General features: G+C 41.1%; 1 protein-coding gene across 3 annotated transcripts in view; it reads left to right on the forward strand.

Annotated features, from left to right (window-relative positions):
• DNAJC13 (DnaJ heat shock protein family (Hsp40) member C13) overlaps positions 1–19,022 on the forward strand; it is a 134,174-nt gene that overhangs the window by 29,892 nt on the left and 85,260 nt on the right. For all 3 annotated transcript variants that reach the window (XM_066244407.1, XM_066244406.1, XM_066244405.1), the window contains 3 exons: positions 14,834–14,909; positions 16,043–16,192; positions 16,966–17,007. In XM_066244407.1, coding sequence (XP_066100504.1) covers positions 14,834–14,909; positions 16,043–16,192; positions 16,966–17,007 — 268 coding nt within the window. The remainder of the gene's footprint in view (positions 1–14,833; positions 14,910–16,042; positions 16,193–16,965; positions 17,008–19,022) is intronic.

Raw genomic sequence — 19,022 nt, forward strand, 5'->3', positions numbered from 1 at the left:
TCAAGGTTCTTCTTGTAACCTCTTGCCATGCCAAGTCAATAATGCATAAACATATCACGATATTGTAGTGATCTTTCCAAAACTCTCGAAGGGTTAGAATTGTATACTCCGTCACCTCAAAGCAGCCGCGAACAAGTGCTTTGTGTAAAGCTTTTTAAAATTGGAAATGACCTGCTGATCCATAGGTAGCAAGATTGAAGTCGTGTTGGATGGGAGGTAGAGAACTTTCACGAATTTGAACTCATCAAGAATGTCATCTTCAAGACCAGGTGGGTGGGCTGGAGCATTTTCAAAGATTAGTAATGCTTTCATCAGGAATTTATTTTCTTGAAGATATTTCTTCACTGTAGGACCAAAGACAAGATTTACCCATTCAATAAAAAAACTGCCGCGTAACCCATGCTCTAGAATTGGCGCGCCACATAAGCTGCAGTTTTTCTTTAAGAATTTTGTGAGTCTTAAAGGCTCGAGGATTTTCATAATGATACACTAGCAGTGGCTTTACTTTACAGTCATCGCTAGCATTTGCACACAATGCAAGGGTTAGACGGTCCTTCATGGGTTTATGGCCTGGCAGCTTCTTCTCCTCTGTGGTGATGAAAGTCCTCCAGGGCATTTTTTTCCAAAACAATCCTGTTTCGTCACAGTTGAACACTTGTTGGGGGATGTAGCCTTCCTTTGCGATAAGCGCAGCAAAACATGCGATGTACTCCTCAGCTGCCTTAATGTCAGCACTTGCAGCTTCACCATGCCTCACCACCGAGCGAATGCCAGATCTCTTCTTGAAATTTTCAAACCAGCTGTGACTTGCTTTAAACGTATCTTAAGCTGCCTCTTTTGAGGTTGATGGTTCTTCTTCAAGTCGCTATAAATAATATGTGCCTTTTTGCATATTGCAGTCTTCGTCACTGTATCTCTTGCCAGCTCTTTCTCTCACCCACATCAGTATCAGCTTCTCTATTTCTTCATGAATATTTGTCCTTAATTAGGACAGAATTGTAGTTCCTTTCGCTGGATTTGTGCTTTTGATGGTATCCTTTTGTTTAAGGATGGTACAAATTGTAGATGTATTGTGGTAGTACAGCCTTGCCAGTTCAGTCACTTATACAACACGCTCATGTTTTTCTGTTATTTCTTGCTTTACTTCTATCGACATCATTCTCTTCTTCTCACCAATGTCCTTTACACTCACTTTCTTCAGCCCCATGATAGCACACAAAAAATGTTAGCAAAAATGATGCAAGAATGAGTATAGCGCACGAAATTCAACTGAATTCTGCGGGTAACACGTGAAAAGGAACAAGATGCTAAGATGCTGGTGTGCTGCCGATACTGGACCCGTGCGCCAATGCACCAACTAGTGGCAACTTCCCGAATAATGACTCGTATCTTGGAATTTTGCTCAGATCTCGAACAAAATTACGGACCGAGTCGCAGCTTGTATCTTAAAAAATTCGTATGTTGGTCTGTTCGTACGTATCTCAAGGTACCACTGTACTCCATTAGCAGTGCTTACCATTTCTGTCCTAACTCTGAAAAACCTTGTATTATATTTCAGATATCTTTAGTTTCATTTGCTGGACTAAAACTCTAGTTTAAGTAACTGGATTTTCAAGCTTTATTCATATAAAAGGGCAAGACCAGATTCCGTGAGAATCCTAAAGGCTTCTAGAAGTTGGTGGCCAAAACATTCTTACATTTTTAAAAAAATGTATTGACTTTTTAGAGAGAATGGAAGTGGAGATGGAGAAACATTGATTTGTTCTATTTTTATTTTTCCCTCCTTATTTTTTTTTATTTTTATTTTTTATTTTTCTGAAGTTGGAAACAGGGAGGCAGTCAGACAAACTCCCGCATGCACCCGACCAGGATTCACCTGGCACGTCCACCAGGGGGTGATGCTCTGCCTATCTGGGGCGTCGCTCTGCTGCAATCAGAGCCATTCTAGCACCTGAGGCAAAGGCCACAGAGCCATCCTCAGCGCCCAGGCCAACTCTGCTCCAATGGAGCCTCGGCTGCGGGAGGGGAAGAGAGAGACAGAGAGGAAGGAGAGGGGGAGGGGTGGAGAAGCAGATGGACGCTTCTCCTGTGTGCCCTGGCCAGGAATCGAACCCGGGACTCCTGCATGCCAGGTCGACGCTCTACCACTGAGCCAACCGGCCAGGGTCATGTTCTACATTTTTATGCTATGCATTTATTGGTTGAATATTACATGTGCCCTGACTGGGGACCAAACCCACAGCCTTGGTGTATAGGACAATGCTCCAACCAACTGAGCTACCCAGCCATGGGGCCAACCTTATTTATTTATTTATTTATTTATTTATTTATTTACAGAGACAGAGAGTCAGAGAGAGGGATAGACAGAGACACACAGACAGGAACGGAGAGATGAGAAGCATCAATCATTAGTTTTTCCTTGCGCATTGTGACACCTTAATTGTTCATTGATTGCTTTCTCATATGTGCCTTGACCGCGGGCCTTCAGCAGACCGAGTAACCCCATGTTGAGCCAGCGACCTTGGGTTGGGTCCAAGCTGGTGAGCTGTTACTCAAACCAGATGAGCCCACACTCAAGCTGGTGACCTCGGGATCTCAAACCTGGGTCCTCGGCATCCCAGTCCAACACTATCCACTGCTCCACCGCCTGGTCAGGCGGTGCCAAACTTATTTTAAAAAGGTTGAAAGAACTAGGGTGTTCATTCTAGGAAAGAGAATTCAAATTGAAAGTCTGATTGACAGAAAAGTTAGTTACGTTCTGTGTGAATCCAAAAGACAGAACTTGGAGCAGAGGGTGATATTTGTTGGCTTAGTTACAAAGAACAATTGTCAATATCTGCTGTACTGGGAAATGAATAGAATTACTTTTTGGAAAGGTTAGTTAGTTCCGTTGTGCCAGTAGTGAACCATTAAAACTAGCCCTCTTTGCCCAGGGTGCTGTAAAGGTTCAAGCTACATGTTATGGAAACTAAACGAGTAACACTAAAGCTTCTTTCAGTTCTAGATAAAATGAGGCCCATTGCATAGACTAGCCACTGAAAGGATCGTGGGTCTTAATTATTAGAAGTAACATATAAAGGTTTTATGACCTAAAGAAATTTGATAACTTATTTTAATAGGAAACATGGAGCTTTTTCTGTACTTTACTAATAGTGATGTTGAATTTTCTCTAGTTTGAGAGAAAACTGAATAATACGAATTTCTTTGCAGAAAAGTAAGACATTTTGATGGTGGCCAATACTTTTGTAGTATCTCTTTGTGTTGATGCCCTTGTACATGCCTAATTGATATAAGACTGTGAAGAGTATTTGACTCTGAAATTATTTTTCACATTAGTGACAAGTATCTTAGCTCTTACAACTTTATAGTTTATTGAGATGTCTGAATTAGTTAACTAGATAATAAACAAAATATAGGTCTTTAAGGGACTGTGATTCTCTTATTTACTGCTGTATGGTTGAACCAAGTACAGTGTTATGTGTTCATTGAATATTGGATCAGTGATAATACCAAATGCAGTATCTTTTTTAAGATGAGAGAATGGGATATAGACAGACTCTATGCATGTACCTGACCAGGATCCACTCAGCAACCCCATGTTGGACTGATGCTTGAGAACTGGGCTATTTTTAGCACCTGAGGCTGATGTGCTCCAACAGAGCTATCCTCTGCCCAGGGCTACATTCAAACCAATTGAGCCACTGGCTACAGGAGAGGAAGAAGGAGAAAAGGGGAGGGGAGAAGTAGATGTTCACTTTTCCTTTGTGTCCTGACCAGGCATTGAACCTGGGACATCCATATGCTAGTTGAAGTTCTATCCACTGAGCCACCAACCTGGGACCCAAATGCAGTATCTGAGTCAACACATTAGTTTATTTTTATTTTTATTTTTTTTTAATTTTTATTTTATTTATTTATTTTTTACAGAGACAGAGAGTGAGTCAGAGAGAGGGATAGACAGGGACAGACAAACAGAAACGGAGAGAGATGAGAAGCATCAATCATTAGTTTTTCATTGTGCGTTGCAACACCTTAGTTGTTCATTGATTGCTTTCTCATTATGTGCCTTGACCACGGGCCTTCAGCAGACCGAGTAACCCCTTGCTGGAGCCAGCGACCTTGGGTTCAAGCTGGTGAGCTTTTTGCTCAAACCAGGTGAGCCTGCGCTCAAGCTGGTGACCTCGGGGTCTCGAACCTGGGTCTTCTGCATCCTAGTCCGACGCTCCATCCACTGCGCCTCCGCCTGGTCAGGCTAGTTTTATTTTTTAAAGTTACAGTATGGCCAGTAGCCACGGCCACCATCACAGCCGCCTGGCCCATGCAGGTTCGCATTTGATTTGGACAGATGATAATGAAACGGAGCCAAAAACCGGTGGGCCATTAGCTTTAATCCTAGCTTGCACCCGGCAGGCAAGAAATACACACAGTGGGAAAACACTTCCCTTTCCATTCAGGGCTCCCAAAGCCACTGACTTATCCAAGTTTTCTAGAATCAAAGGTTTTACCTCACCAGCCTTATTCACCTCTGTTCCCCATCTCCTTCTCTCTGCATGAACTCTGCACAAACTGGCTTCTCCTTCAGCACTCCACCATCTTGGCTGCTTCTCTCCTCCACATAACATTTCTCTGCTCTTCTATCCTCCACGTGGCCTTTCTCTGCTCTCTTCCTGCATGGGCTCCTCTGCCCCATTTTATAGTGTAGAAATCAAAACCTTTAGTTCAATATACAAACAAGGAAGTCTCTGATACAAAAGTCACTTATCTGAGGCATAATGGGATTCCTTGTGAGAGTGCACCACCCCCTATTTATCTGAGGCATAATGAAATTCCTCATGGGAGTGCACCACCCCCTATCATGCAACAGTCAAGGGTGTGGGGAAAAGCTTAGGCTTAAAACTAAGCCTTCTTAGGCTATAATGACCCTGCCTGCCTATAGTCTGTCCCCCACACCCAGTACAAACTATAAGCAAGCAAACATATGTCATATTTACAAACTTATTTGACCAACAGTTACCATATGAAAAAAAATTAGGTTATCAAAAGTTGTTTCAAAGAGGAAAGTAATAGAATGATACAACATTTTTGTTTGCAGGAGTTTACATTTTTAGTGTTTTTTAGTTTAAGTTAATACAAGTTAATTCTGTTTATTCAAAAATCTGAACATCATCTGTCAAATTCAGACTTGATTATTTCCTGAGCTTTTGCTTCAGTGGTCTTTCCTTGCTTTCAGATGACCTTTCTTATCTTCATTAGCTTTATTATAAGCACAGTGTGTTTTACTTGTTCTTACCTGAATCGCCAATTGCTATGGGAGCAGGAAGCCCCATAGATAAAGGAATTGCCTCATTTTTTATTTGCTAATTTGCACTAATGCTTCTAGTGTCATAATTTTAAGTAACACTATAGTTAATAGGTAAAATAAATCATATTTCTTAATAACCTATCACATTAGAATAAATCTGTGACATAATGAAAATTTAGGTGTAGGGAAAACCCATCTAACCTTGAAGTCTCTGTGACTTGGACTGGGGAACTTTCAGTTAAAAGCCCTGAGTGAATGTCTCTTGGATGCAAACACCAAGAAGCTGTGCTAGTGACCTTTTTGCAGACACAAAGGAATGCATGTGAAGGGCTTTAGGAAATTAGCCTAGGGTTCTGGATTGCCCCTTCCTTTGTGCTTGTTAATTAGCAGAAGATAAAGAATGTACTGACCCAAATTAACTCTTTCTCCTTATCAGCAAAATGGCCATTCGCCATTCTTTCCCCTTATCACCTGATCTCCCTCCCTTGTAATCCCGTTATCTCTGTTCTGCTTCTGATCAATAAAAGCTAAGGGAGAAGAAAATTCAGGAGTTCTTTGCCTCCCTTGGTAGGCCTCCCCCTCTTCTTCTTGATGTAAGTTTGTGTCTTGAGTAGGTTTCTTATACATGACACTGGTAGTTCCCAGCGGACTGGAGTACTACAAAGAGGGGAAGAAATGTCTACTCTTGTAATAGGCATTTGTGGATGTGTGTAACTTTAGATCCTGAATATAATGGAACAAATGCAGTAAAGTCAATAATGAATATTAGTTTCTTAGTTTTTTTGTTTGTTTGTTTTTTTCCTGAAGCTGGAAACGGGGAGAGACAGTCAGACAGACTCCCGCATGCGCCCGACCGGGATCCACCCAGCACGCCCACCAGGGGCAAAGCTCTGCCCACCAGGGGGTGATGCTCTGCCCCTCCGGGGCGTCGCTCTGCCATGACCAGAGCCACTCTAGCACCTGGGGCAGAAGCCAAGGAGCCATCCCCATCCCGGGCCATCTTTGCTCCAATGGAGCCTTGGCTGCAAGAGGGGAAGAGAGAGACAGAGAGGAAGGGGGGGGGGGCGGTGGAGAAGCAAATGGGCGCCTCTCCTATGTGCCCTGGCCGGGAATCAAACCCAGATCCCCCGCACGCCAGGCCGACGCTCTACGACTGAGCCAACCGGCCAGGGCCTAGTTTCTTAGTTTTTTGCTTTTACTTTTCTTTATATTATCTGTGTGTATATGGTGTCTTTTGTCATGTTTCTCATGTTTCGTTTACATTAATCTAAATTCCTTTTGTAACTTGATTTTATATAGTTGTATTTTTATAATAAGAACTTTCTTTTAGTGTGATACTTTTTTAAGACTTAGCCAACAATTTGGCCCTGGTTGGCTGGCTCAGTGGATAGAGCATTGGCCCAGGGTATAGATATCCTGGGTTGGATTCCCAGTTAGGGCACACAGGAGAATCAACCCTCTGCTTCTCTCCCTTCTTTCCCTCTTCCTCTCCCACAGCCAGTGGCTTGATTGGTTCAAGCATTGGTTCCGGGTGCTAAAAATAGCTGGGTTGAATCAAGCATGGGCCTCCGATGGGGGTTGCCAGGTGAGTCCCAGTCGGGGTGCATGCAGGAGTCTCACTCTCTCTCTTCCTTTCCCTTAAGAAAGAAAAAAGAGAGGAAAAAAAGAATTAGCCAACAAATTAATCTTAAACCCCATAGAACAGCAAATTGATGTGATTTTTAAATAGCAGTTTCTCTTTGCATATAGTAAAATGTAGTTTTTTTCACAAAAATATGAACTTAGTCTTTTCCTGATGTTATAGTGGTTATGAATAAAAATTTAGTGTGAAATTAATTGCTGTCTGTTAGGCAAATGAGTTTGTAAAATATGATTTCTGAGTTTGCTCACTTTTATTGTTAAAAATGGAGCTGCCCAGGTAAAACTGCTAATTACCTTCCTGCTTGGGAAGGGCCGTTGTTATGCTAACGTGTGCTGGAGGAGGGGTTTTTGTGGGCCCAGGTAGTTTTTTTAGGAGGAGGAAGCCACTTTTTGCAGAGAAATAAGCCTAGATGGCAGGGAAAGAGAAGCCAGTCTGTGCTGAGAGTAGGAAGCCATTTTTGCAGGGTGAGAGCAAAGAGGAGGGAGAAGATGTACAGATGGGGAACCAGAGGTGACTAAGACTGGTGGGGACCTTTGATTCTAGGAAAACCTGGATGTATCGGTGGCTTGGGAGCCCTGAATGGAAAGGGGAGTGTTTGGGAGCCCTGAATGGAAAGGGAAATGTTTTCCCTCTGTGTGTTTCTCGCAGGCTGGGTGTGAGGCTAGAATAAAGGAATGGCCCACCATATTTTGACTCCACTGTTTCTTTAATGTCTGCCAAATCTAAAAGGAACCTGCATGTGAATAGCCACGATGGTGGCGTCCCCTGGCCTTACATGTCTGACTTATATTTTGTTTTAAAAGCAAGAGTAAAGCAATGGGTCATTGATTTGAATGCATGTTGATTTACTGTTTTGTTTTATGTGAGAGAGATAGAGGGACAGGGACAGACAGGAAGGGAGAGAGATGAGAAGCATCAATTCTTTGTTGCGGTACCTTAGTTGTTCATTGGTTGCTTTTATGTGCCTTGACCAGGGGCCTCCAGCCAAGCCAGTGACCCTTGCTCAAGCCAGTGACCTTGAGCTCAAACCAGCGACCATGGAATCATGTCTATGATCTTACACTCAAGTCAGATGAGCCCACTCTCAGGCTGGCAACCTCGAGGTTTTGAACCTAGGTCCTCACATCTCAGGCTGATGGTATGTCCACTGTACCACTGCCTAATCAGGCTATGTTGCCTTACTGTTGGATAGATAGGACTACTTAGCATATATCTGACAAACATTGAGCATTTGCTGTATGCAGTGCTGAGTACTATGGTAGGAGTTAAGAGTTTAAAAGGTAATGAAGACATGTACCTTCCTGAATTTGTAGGATCTTTGTCTATTTTCTATGACTTAGGACAGTGATTTTTGACGTGTGCTGCAAAAAGTTTTAAAACATGTAATACCTTAGTCAGGGGCACTGACCACTTTCCTCTTAGATTGTCAAATAAGAAATGACAATAGCAAACACAACAATAGTTGTCTGGTGTGAATGCCCTGTCTTGAACCATAACAATATATAGGTCATATAGTAATAGGTTTTCGTCTTATTGGACATGCCACACAATAAGGTTGCATCTGATTGGTTAATTCTTGGTATCAGAAATTCGTATATACAAGTATAGGCACCTGATTTTTAAAAAAGTCATTTTGGAGTAAAAAGGGTAGGTAGTTATTTTTGTAAATCAATCAAAATTATACTTTTTTTGGTCATATCTGCAAAAATATATATTTTTTGGTGTGCCTCAGAATTTTAGTAATTATGTATGCCATGAGGTGAAAAAGGTTGAAAATCTCTGAGTTAGGACATTAGTGACTTAGATTTTAAAAAATTTTAATTCCAAATATTGTGACTTGACATACCATATATGTGAGATCATTCAGATTTTAATCTTTAAATCATACAAAGGGCTTTTTATATTTTCTTGGAAGGTTAAGGGCTGTTTACAGAAGTGTTTTAAATGCCCTGCAGGTATTTGCCCTGTCCTTATAGGGTAGTTCAGTAGCCACTCTAGAGAAAAGAGGTATGGGAACTCTTATGGAGGAATAGAAAGGGAATAGAGGAGAATGTAAGAGAAGTTTAAGAATTTTCTTATAGCTTTCTTGCTTTTTTCTTTTTTTTTAATTCAGTGAAAGGAGGGTAGGTAAAGACAAACTCCTACATGTGCCCCGACCAGGATCCACCCAGAGAGCCCACTAGCGGGCAATGCTCTGCCCATCTGGGCCATCGCTCAGCAACCAAGCTCTTCTTATAGCCTGAAGTGGAGGCCATGGAGCCATCCTCAGTTCCCAGGGCCAACTTGCTCCAATTGAGCCATGGCTGCGGGAGGGGAAGAGAGAGAGAGAGAGAAGCGAGAGGGGGAGGGGTGGAGAAGCAGATGGATGCCTTTCCTGTGTGCCATGACCAGGAATTGAACCTAGGACATCCACACACCAGGCTCAGGCCAGGGCCTATATCTTTCTTCTTAAGGCTTTTAGAGGTCAGTATTTATCTGAATGATAGCTCTGAGTTTACCAGTTTTGACAGTACTTTGGGCCTAATGGGCACCTAACTCCAGGATACTTTTTTTTTTTTTTTTTTGCATTTTTCTGAAGCTGGAAACAGGGAGAGACAGTCAGACAGACTCCCGCATGCGCCCGATCGGGATCCACCCGGCACGCCCACCATGGGGCGACACTCTGCCCACCAGGGGGCGATGCTCTGCCCATCCTGGGTGTCGCCATGTTGCGACCAGAGCCACTCTAGCGCCTGAGGCAGATGCCACAGAGCCATCCCCAGCGCCTGGGCCATCTTTGCTCCAGTGGAGCCTGGGCTGCGGGAGGGGAAGAGAGACAGAGGAAAGCGCGGCAGAGGGGTGGAGAAGCAAATGGGCGCTTCTCCTGTGTGCCCTGGCCGGGAATCGAACCCGGGTCCTCCGCACGCTAGGCCGACGCTCTACCGCTGAGCCAACCTGCCAGGGCCCAGGATACTTTTCTTGAAGGATCTAGAACAGGGGTCTCAAACTCGCGGCCCATGGGCCGTATGCGGCCCGCCGAACAATTTTGTGTGGCCGCAGACTAATCCATGAAGTTCAAAATATTTTGGATAAAATTAAGTAAGCCTAGGGGCCTACTTGTATTTTTCATTTCTCTAGCATCCTAGCTAGATATTAGCTTAGTTAACGGCAGTTGTGATGCGAACTACAGTTTCTGGTCGTTTTGTGACACTGAGTAAACTGCATGTACGATTGTGCTTGTTGTACTGATTTCTTTTTGTTTTCAACTGCAGTGAGAAAAGTGTTGCGTAACAGTTGCCTTTTGTAGACCTAGTGCGGCCCGCTGAACGGCTGTGATCTTGCTCTGCGGCCCACATGCTGAGTTGAGTTTGAGACCCCTGATCTAGAATATGCTCTTCCAACATGGCAGCCACTAACCACTTATAGCTAATTAAATTTAAATAAAATTTAAAATTTGGTTGTATTAGTCACATTTCAAGTGCTCAATAGCTACATGGACTGTAGGAGTTGGACATTTTGATCATCTCTGAAAGTTCTTACATGAGCCTGATCAGGCGGTGGTGCAGTGGATAGAGCGTTGGACTGGGACGCAGAGCACCCAGGTTCGAAACCTTGAAGTTGCCAGCTTGAGCACAGGCTCATCTGGTTTGAGCACAGCTCACCAGCTTGAACCCAAAGTCGCTGGCTTGAACAAGGGGTTACTCGGTCTGCTGTAGACGACCCCTTAACCCTTGTCAAGGCACATATGAGAAAGCAATCAATGAACAAATAAGGTGCCACAACGAAAAATTGATGCTTCTCATCTCTTTCCCTTCTGCCTGTAGGTCCCTATTTGTCCCTCTCTCTTTCTCTTTCTCTTTCTCTGTCTCTGTCACACACACAAAAAAAAGTTCTTGCATGAGAAACATGTTAGAAGGGCCCTAGTTGTGTGGAAGTTAGTGTAGAATTGCAAAGATGATTTTCTAACTGGTCTCTGATCTCCGCTAAGACTTGGAATGTAACATCTGTTGACATTTGGAAATTTTCAGGCTTTTAATTTTTATGCTTTTGCTCCCAAAGTAAAATAAACATACTGCAGTTTCATTTTAGGATTATAAAAATGGCATTTGATTCTCAAGATGATTTTGAAAGTTAAAATTTATTTCACATTTATATCTACTATTTAATTTTATTATGCAGTCTTCTGCAAATACTAATTTAACAAGATCTTCTGTATTTTTCTTTGTTTCCATTAATTGATTATACTTCTGAAGTTTTGAGAGTTTTAGGTGTTTAGGTAAATCTTCATCTATTTCACAATCCTCAACCCTCACTCCACTTTAGAAAACAGCTATTGAATGTTTTTATGTTAGAAGTAAGTGCTCTCTTTAGTTTCCCACTCGACTTTAGACATTTGAACTAAGGGGGAAAATATCAATACTTGTAATGTAGCAGTACTTTTCATATGAATATGTGATGGATTAGTAAAATCTATTATTTTTTCCCTAAGTGGAAATAACTAACATTTTTATTATGTAGTATACTGATTTGACAACAGCAAAATTAAAATATGGGAAATCTTTCTTTGTGACAGAGAGAGAGAGAGACAGATAGGAAGGGAGAGAGATGGGAAGCATCAATTTTTCGTTGCGACATCTTATTTGTTCATTGATTGCTTTCTCATGTTCCTTGATGGAGGGACCCCTTGCTCAAGCCAGCGATTTTGGGCTTAAGCTGGTGTGACCCCTTGCTCAAGCCAGAGCTGTGCTCAAGCCAGATGAGCCCGCGCTCAAGCTGGCTACCCCGGGGTTTCGAACCTGGGTTCTCTGTGTCCCAGTTCGATGTGAGGAGCCACTGCGCCACTTCACGCATAGGTGTTGTACCAAAAGCTACAGAATTAATATTTTAAGAGGCTTGAAGAATATTTTATTAATTTGGGTTAAAGTGTGCAGAGAATTTTTGAGAATAATCTCTGTACTGTGTGATTGGTGTAAAACCAGGATGGCCCTTGGCATTGTATTGTAAATGCAAAGGGGAGGAAAACATGGATTCCCAGACATTCCACCACACCTGTGGGGAAAGGGGTGAATGGCTAGCCAGGTGCAGGAAGAGAAAAGCCAAAATAAACCTTTTCTTATAGCAATGAGCCATTTGCAGGCATTTGTCCCCAGGGAAACTACCTCTCCTATGTAAATGTATGTGGTTAATACATGTGACTCTGGACAGAGAGATGGGGGATAAACATTAGAAAATATAGGAATGCCTTTTAATATGTAAAGAGACATCTTTCTACCATTGTGTTGACTTATAAATTTTGTTTTCTCCAAAATAATGTATGGCTTGCAAATTAAACATAGTCCTATCATGTTAAAAGAAATATGACTATAACCAATAGTAGTAAAGAACACCTAATTGCAATTTTTGCTTCTGTACTTCCTTCCCACTTACAAACCTATAAAAACTAAGTAGAACAAAGGGCCGGCGCACTCTCCCTCAGATTTCTGTCGGAGTTGTCGCCGTTTGGCTAAGCTAGACAATAAAGCTTTAATGTGCAATCGACGGATTTTGTTCCTGTCTTCAACATGTCAAATCCCTCAGGATTAGGCTAAACAGATGCTCTATCTACTGCGCCACCACCTGGGCAGGCAGAAGAATTTCTCTTGATATATATATATATTTTTTGTATTTTTCTGAAGCTGGAAACGGGGAGAGACAGTCAGACAGACTCCCACATGCGCCTTACCGGGATCCACCCGGCATGCCCACCAGGGGGCTACGCTCTGCCCACCAGGGGACGATGCTCTGCCCCTCCGGGGCGTCGCTCTGTCGAGACCAGAGCCACTCCAGCTCCTGGGGCAGAGGCCAAGGAGCCATCCCCAGCGCCTGAGCCATCTTTGCTCCAATGGAGCCTCGCTGCGGGAGGGGGAGAGAGAGGCAGAGAGGAAGGAGAGGGGGAGGGGTGGAGAAGCAGATAGGCGCTTCTCCTGTGTGCCCTGGCCGGGAATCAAACCCGGGACTTCTGCACGCCAGGCCGACGCTCTATGACTGAGCCAACTGGCCAGGGCCTCTCTTGATCTTAATGGGTATGTTTCTAGTGTGCTACCCTTAAGTCTGATCATGGCTGTTGGTTTAAGGAAATATATGTCTTTTTATTGTGTTTGTAGTTTAAACACAGAAAAATATGATCTCCATAGGTGTCAAAAGTGCATTTGATTGTATTTAACATCCATTTGATAATGTAAAAATCTCTTAAACTGAAAAGATACTTCACTAAATAGAATCAATTTTATTAATAAATTTTTCTAATCTTGAACTTTCTTTTCCTGAAATGAACGTTTGGTCATGGTGTATAACTATATATTTTAATATGTTACTTGATTCTTATTGCTAATATTAATTTAAAAATAGATTGGTGTGCCTGACCTGTGGTGGCGCAGTGGATAAAGTGTCGACCTGGAAATGCTGAGGTCGCTGGTTCAAAACCTTGGGCTTGCCTGGTCCAGGCACATATGGGAGTTGACGCTTCCAGCTCCTCCCCCCTTCTCTCTCTCTGTCTCTCCTCTTTCTCTCTCTTATCCCCCTTCTCTCTGTCTCTCCTCTCTCTCTCTGGCTCTCCCTCTCCTCTCTAAAAAATAAAAAGAAAAGAAATAAAAATAGATTGGTGTAATTTTTTTTCTTTTTTTGTGCTGTCTTATCAGGTTCACTAAAAGAATTGAGAGGCTGTCTTTAATCTGTTGTCTGGAACAATTTAGGAAGCATAGGACGTAACCTGTTCCTTTAAGGTTTTATCTCCTTGTTTGAGCCTTGGTGTTTTTACAGTATAATTCTTTGCAGCTTTCTTAAATTCTTCTATTTTGGGGTTGATTTCTTTTTAGTTTTCAAATTTATCAGCATAGAATTATACACATCATTTTTATGTATGTGTGTCTGTGGTTGTAAACTTTTAATCTTAATTTTTTTTTCTTAGACTAATGTTTTACCTGTTCTTAAATTTTATTTCCAAGGAAATAAGAGTTTTAAATAAGGTTTTCTAATTCAGTTTCACTTTTATTATTATGCATTCCTATCTCTTATAAAGGATTACTGATAATCCAAATGGTTTTTCTCCTTTAGATGTTTGTTACTTTAAGTGAAGGAAGTCAAGTGAGAAGTGAAAATTGCTTGTCTGTAGTGTGTGTTTCCTACGTCTATAAAATTGCAACACTTAAATATAATAGGTAGTTGCTTAAATTGAGATGATTAAGTTTCCAGGATATGGCTGTGACTGACAAGCTGCAAGTCATAGCTTTTCCTTCCTTTGTAACATGGTTTTGTTAAAAACTACTACATAGTCCGTAAGTACAACGCTAACTGGGTAATCCGAAATACATCTCAATTTTTAAAAGATTTTATGGGAGTAAGCATGTAAACTCGAAACATAGGATGTTGAGACTGTTGTAACCTGAGGACCCTCGTATACTAACAATTCAAGATTTCTTACTTAGATACTTTTCTAATTAAGGCTCTTATTAGTTCACAGTAATGAATGGTGGGTGGATTTTAATACAAATTAACATTTTAGAATGTTAAAGGATGTGAGAATAGCCTGACCTGTGGTGGTGCAGTAGATAATGAATGCATTGGCCTGGAATGCTGAGGTTGCCAGTTGGAAACCCTGGGCTTGCTCGGTCAAAGCACATAACATATGAGAAGCAACTACTATGAGTTGATGCTTCCTGCTCCTTTCCCCCACCCTCTTTCTCTCTCACTCCTCTCTCTAAAATCAATAAATAAAAATATTTTTTAAATGTGAGAATCTAAAACTAAGCTATATTTAGTCACTGCTGACACATTTCTGTTTATTTATTGAATTGTTCCTTTTGTGGTGATATATATTTAATTACAAAGTGTTTCTTTAAAGACTAAATTTCAGTACTTGTTTTTCTTTGTAGGTATAAGCGAGTCTTTTCAGTTGGAACCCATGCAATTACTACATATAATCCCAATACTTTAGAAGTAACAAATCAGGTAATCATGTTAGAAGCTGTTAAGTATTCCTTTGAATGCCATTTGAATTTTAAAAGCCAAGATATGACCCATAACTCCCTGGCCTGAAACCAGGTTAAAATTTCAGGTTAGAAATATTAAATATAAAAGAGATTGGTATGCTTATATAATGTTCAGTGCTCAGGACCAAAAATAAATAAAAGGCAGCAGGAAGAGAATTTGACAGTTTCTAGGCTCTAAATCAAGGGTCCCCAAACTACAGCCCCCCCCCCACCGCCCCCGGGCTGCATGCGGCCCCCTGAGGCCATTTATCCGGCCTGCCACACTTCCAGAAGGGGCATCTCTTTCATTGGTGGTCAGTGAGAGGAGCATAGTTCCCATTGAAATACTTGTCAGTTTGTTGATTTAAATTTATTTGTTCTTTATTTTAAATACTGTATTTGTTTCCGTTTTGTTTTTTTTACTTTAAAATAAGATATGTGCAGTGTGCATAGGGATTTGTTCATAGTTTTTTTTATAGTCCGGCCTTCCAACGGTCTGAGGGACAGTGAACTGGCCCCCTGCTCTAAATGGTTGCTACTATTTGATAACGTTACTGTAGAAGCCATCTTGCTTATATAGAATTGGTAAATTAGTTCTATAATTTTAAAGGCTTTGTTGTTAGTGTAATACAGGGATACATAAGTCACAAGTGCAGTCACAAGTGCAGTGGTTGGAAAATACTTGTCATGGAGCTAGAATTACTGATTATAAAGTCAAGACTAACTGAACATGGATAAGTAACATTTGTATATATTCTAGCCCATTTTAGTTCTAAATTAGGCATGTTTTACAGATTCTTTTTTTATTGGTTTTAACAGATTTGTAGGTAACAATATTCCCCATTTTGTTTCACGTCTATGTATTTTATTGTTTTGGGTTAATGTCATTAATCATTAAAATTGAAGTACAGATAGAAAATTTTAATGTCTCTGGTGACTGAAAACTTTACAAAATGTTTGTGTTATAGAATTACTGTAAGACATAAATAACTTCTAGACCTCAATATTATTGTAAAATTTTTTTATTAGTGATTGTGGAATTAAGTAGTGAAAATAATTGTTGTATTTTACTATATTTTAGCACCAGTCGAAATAATTCCTCTCTTTTGGTAGTGGCCTTATGGAGACATTTGCAGCATCAGCCCTGTTGGAAAAGGACAAGGAACAGAGTTCAACCTCACATTTCGTAAAGGCAGTGGGAAAAAGTCAGAAACTTTGAAATTTTCTACAGAGCACAGAACAGAACTTCTTACAGAAGCATTGGTAAGAATAGTTCCATATTAATAAACTAAATTTCTCCTCTTTTTAAAATGAAAGTTATATTAACGTAAGGTTTCAAAGTTGTGAACCTCTATTCCCACTGTGCTTATTTTCTCTTATTGACCTTGATACAACACTGAAACTTGCACTTTTCTCTAGCTGAAATACTGGGAAAACCTGTGTAATTGATAGTTTAGTCTTTTTAAGTTTATATACAGAACAAAGCAGTTATATGTTTAGTTATCTTGTTTTCAATAAAGTTCCATACACTTTCTGTTAAATACCCTTTCTTTTTTTTCTTTTTTCTTTTTTTCCTGAAGCTGGAAACGGGGAGAGACAGTCAGACAGACTCCCGCACCGACCGGGATCCACCCGGCACGCCCACCAGGGGGCGATGCTCTGCCCCTCCGGGGGGTCGCTCTGCCGAGACCAGAGCCACTCTAGCGCCTGGGGCAGAGGCCAAGGAGCCATCCCCAGCGCCCGGGTCATCTTTGCTCCAATGGAGCCTTGGCTGCGGGAGGGGAAGAGAGAGACAGAGAGGAAGGGGGGGGGGGTAGAGAAGCAAATGGGCGCTTCTCCTATGTGCCCTGGCTGGGAATCGAACCCGGGTCCCCCGCACGCCAGGCCGACGCTCTACCGCTGAGCCAACCAGCCAGGGCCTAAATACCCTTTCTTAATATCAAGGTTACCAAACTGGGATTTTATAGAAAGGACTGATCTGTAATTCTTCCTTTTCAGTCTGTTGTTATTAACTGGGGTTATATTTTTTCTTTCAGAGATTTAGGACTGATTTTTCAGAAGGAAAAATTACAGGAAGGGTAAGTATTAACATTTATTAATATCTATATTTATTTGTTCAAATATTGCCCTTTATTAAAAATCATCCCATGGCTTTTATGTTCTTTTTCTGGCAAAGTTAAAGGAGAAAAAGGAAACATAATTTTAATGTCTCCCAATACTACGTGATAGAGAGATGAGTATAGTTTAATAGGAAACTCAAATATGCGGAATTAGATTTATTATTGTTTGGACAGAGAACTGTGGAGCATTGAAAACCATGCTGTCACCATTCATGGAGTCTTGATATTCGATGTTCTAAAGAGTAACAGTAAGAATCACACTACTGATAATTCCTGTTGGAACATCCAATGGTTTTTTGATGTAGGAGTTTCCAGTTTCAGAAATATGAAAGTTGTATGGCTTATGTACATTAAAACTGTCTTATTAGGTGTTCTTGCACTGGATCTGGCTGGTAATGTAGCTTTGTGTGATGCACTGACAGCTTTGGGGAAGTCATGGTTATTTGTTACAATTTTCTTAACTTTTCCCCAGGCCTTCTCTAGCCACCTTATAGCAGCATTTAAACTAAATCAGAGACTTCTGGGCTGGGGAGATGGGAGTTTATGCTCTTTTCACTCCTGTGGAGTATTGAATTTTTTCCATGAGGAGGTATGCTTTTATATTTCGGGGGTTAGAGGAAGCTGAATAATGCCTAAATTCATAACACTTTTCGGAGCTCTGGCTTCTGGCAAAAGACAGGAATTGAATTCTGATGCTGGCAGAACCATTCCGTCCTTTTAAAGCCCTCATTATCTCCTGTTTTAGCGTCCCAGAAGCCTTACTGATCTCAAATCAAGCAATTGGCTGGTTGCCCTGGAACCATTTAAGATAGTTTAATAGCATTTGGCAAGCTGCTTGTTTCTTGTTCCTGATAAAACACAGATTTCTATAAATCATAATTTGATATTCTTATTTTAATTATTTTATGGTAGCAGGTGAGCTTTTTGTATATCTCATTTGTTTAGAAAACAGCTGCTTCCAAAAGTATATTTATAGATTTTATTTAGAAGGTTCCCTTTATATCAGTTACTGTCAGCACCTTAATACTTTTCAAAATTTGTAGTGGAGACCAGTAGCTCTAAAAGATTGCCTGAAGGACAGTCGCCCTGATCAAGAACAAGTGTGGCACCTCCTTTTCCCCACAAATGATGTGCTGACTAAACAGCACTCTAGCATAAGTTGAATTTGGCCCTGAGGCCTTCACAGTCACCCCTAGAAACACTCTAAAACAGGGTCTTGCAAGTCTCTTTTAGCCTTCACAATCCTGAGGGCTAATGATGTGTTTCCTCAGGCATGTCTCATGACAGTCGATCTCCTGCTGGGAGGAGTGGAGACTGGCCTGCAGAGTGGCTTGGGCATGTCAGGAAGCATAGGCTGGGAAAGACCGCCTCTGTTGAGGCTTCCCTTTGACCCCACGCCTGTTGAGCTGTGGCACTGCTCCATCCTTTAGTTCAGAATCAAAGCTCTGAATAGATTCTGGGTTAGTGCAGGCCCTTTTGTCTTTCTACAGAATTCCTTTTATGGAACTATATGGTGTATGATGTCACCAGTCAGTAATTCTGAGGGGACTTTGTGTGGTATGATCCTACGAACCTCATTAAGTTTAGTGCTGGGTTGTTAGTGGAGGTTTTTATTATGTGATGCCTTACTCTTTTCTGAACATCTATAAGAGAATTTCTCTCTTATTTCAGTGTTAGAAATAGTTGCATTTTTGAGCAGTTTATTTTTACCTTAAGAATCTTGTAACTGACTGTACTGATGAATAGGAAACTGGACTTTTTGGGTGGGCAAAAAGATATTCATTTCACATCTGACACTTTGTTACCCTTATTCTCTTTGCCAAATTTTGCCTGTATTTTAAATTATTTTTTACCATATCACATAGTTTTGGTAGCTGCCTCAATTAACCTTTTTATGTTCTTTCTTAAGAATTTAAACTGGATAGTAAATTGATGTTGACTGTTCTAATAATTTCTGATACTAGTTACTTCAA

This window comes from Saccopteryx bilineata, chromosome 10, assembly GCF_036850765.1.
Source record: "Saccopteryx bilineata isolate mSacBil1 chromosome 10, mSacBil1_pri_phased_curated, whole genome shotgun sequence".
NCBI classification, from domain to species: Eukaryota; Metazoa; Chordata; class Mammalia; order Chiroptera; family Emballonuridae; genus Saccopteryx; species Saccopteryx bilineata.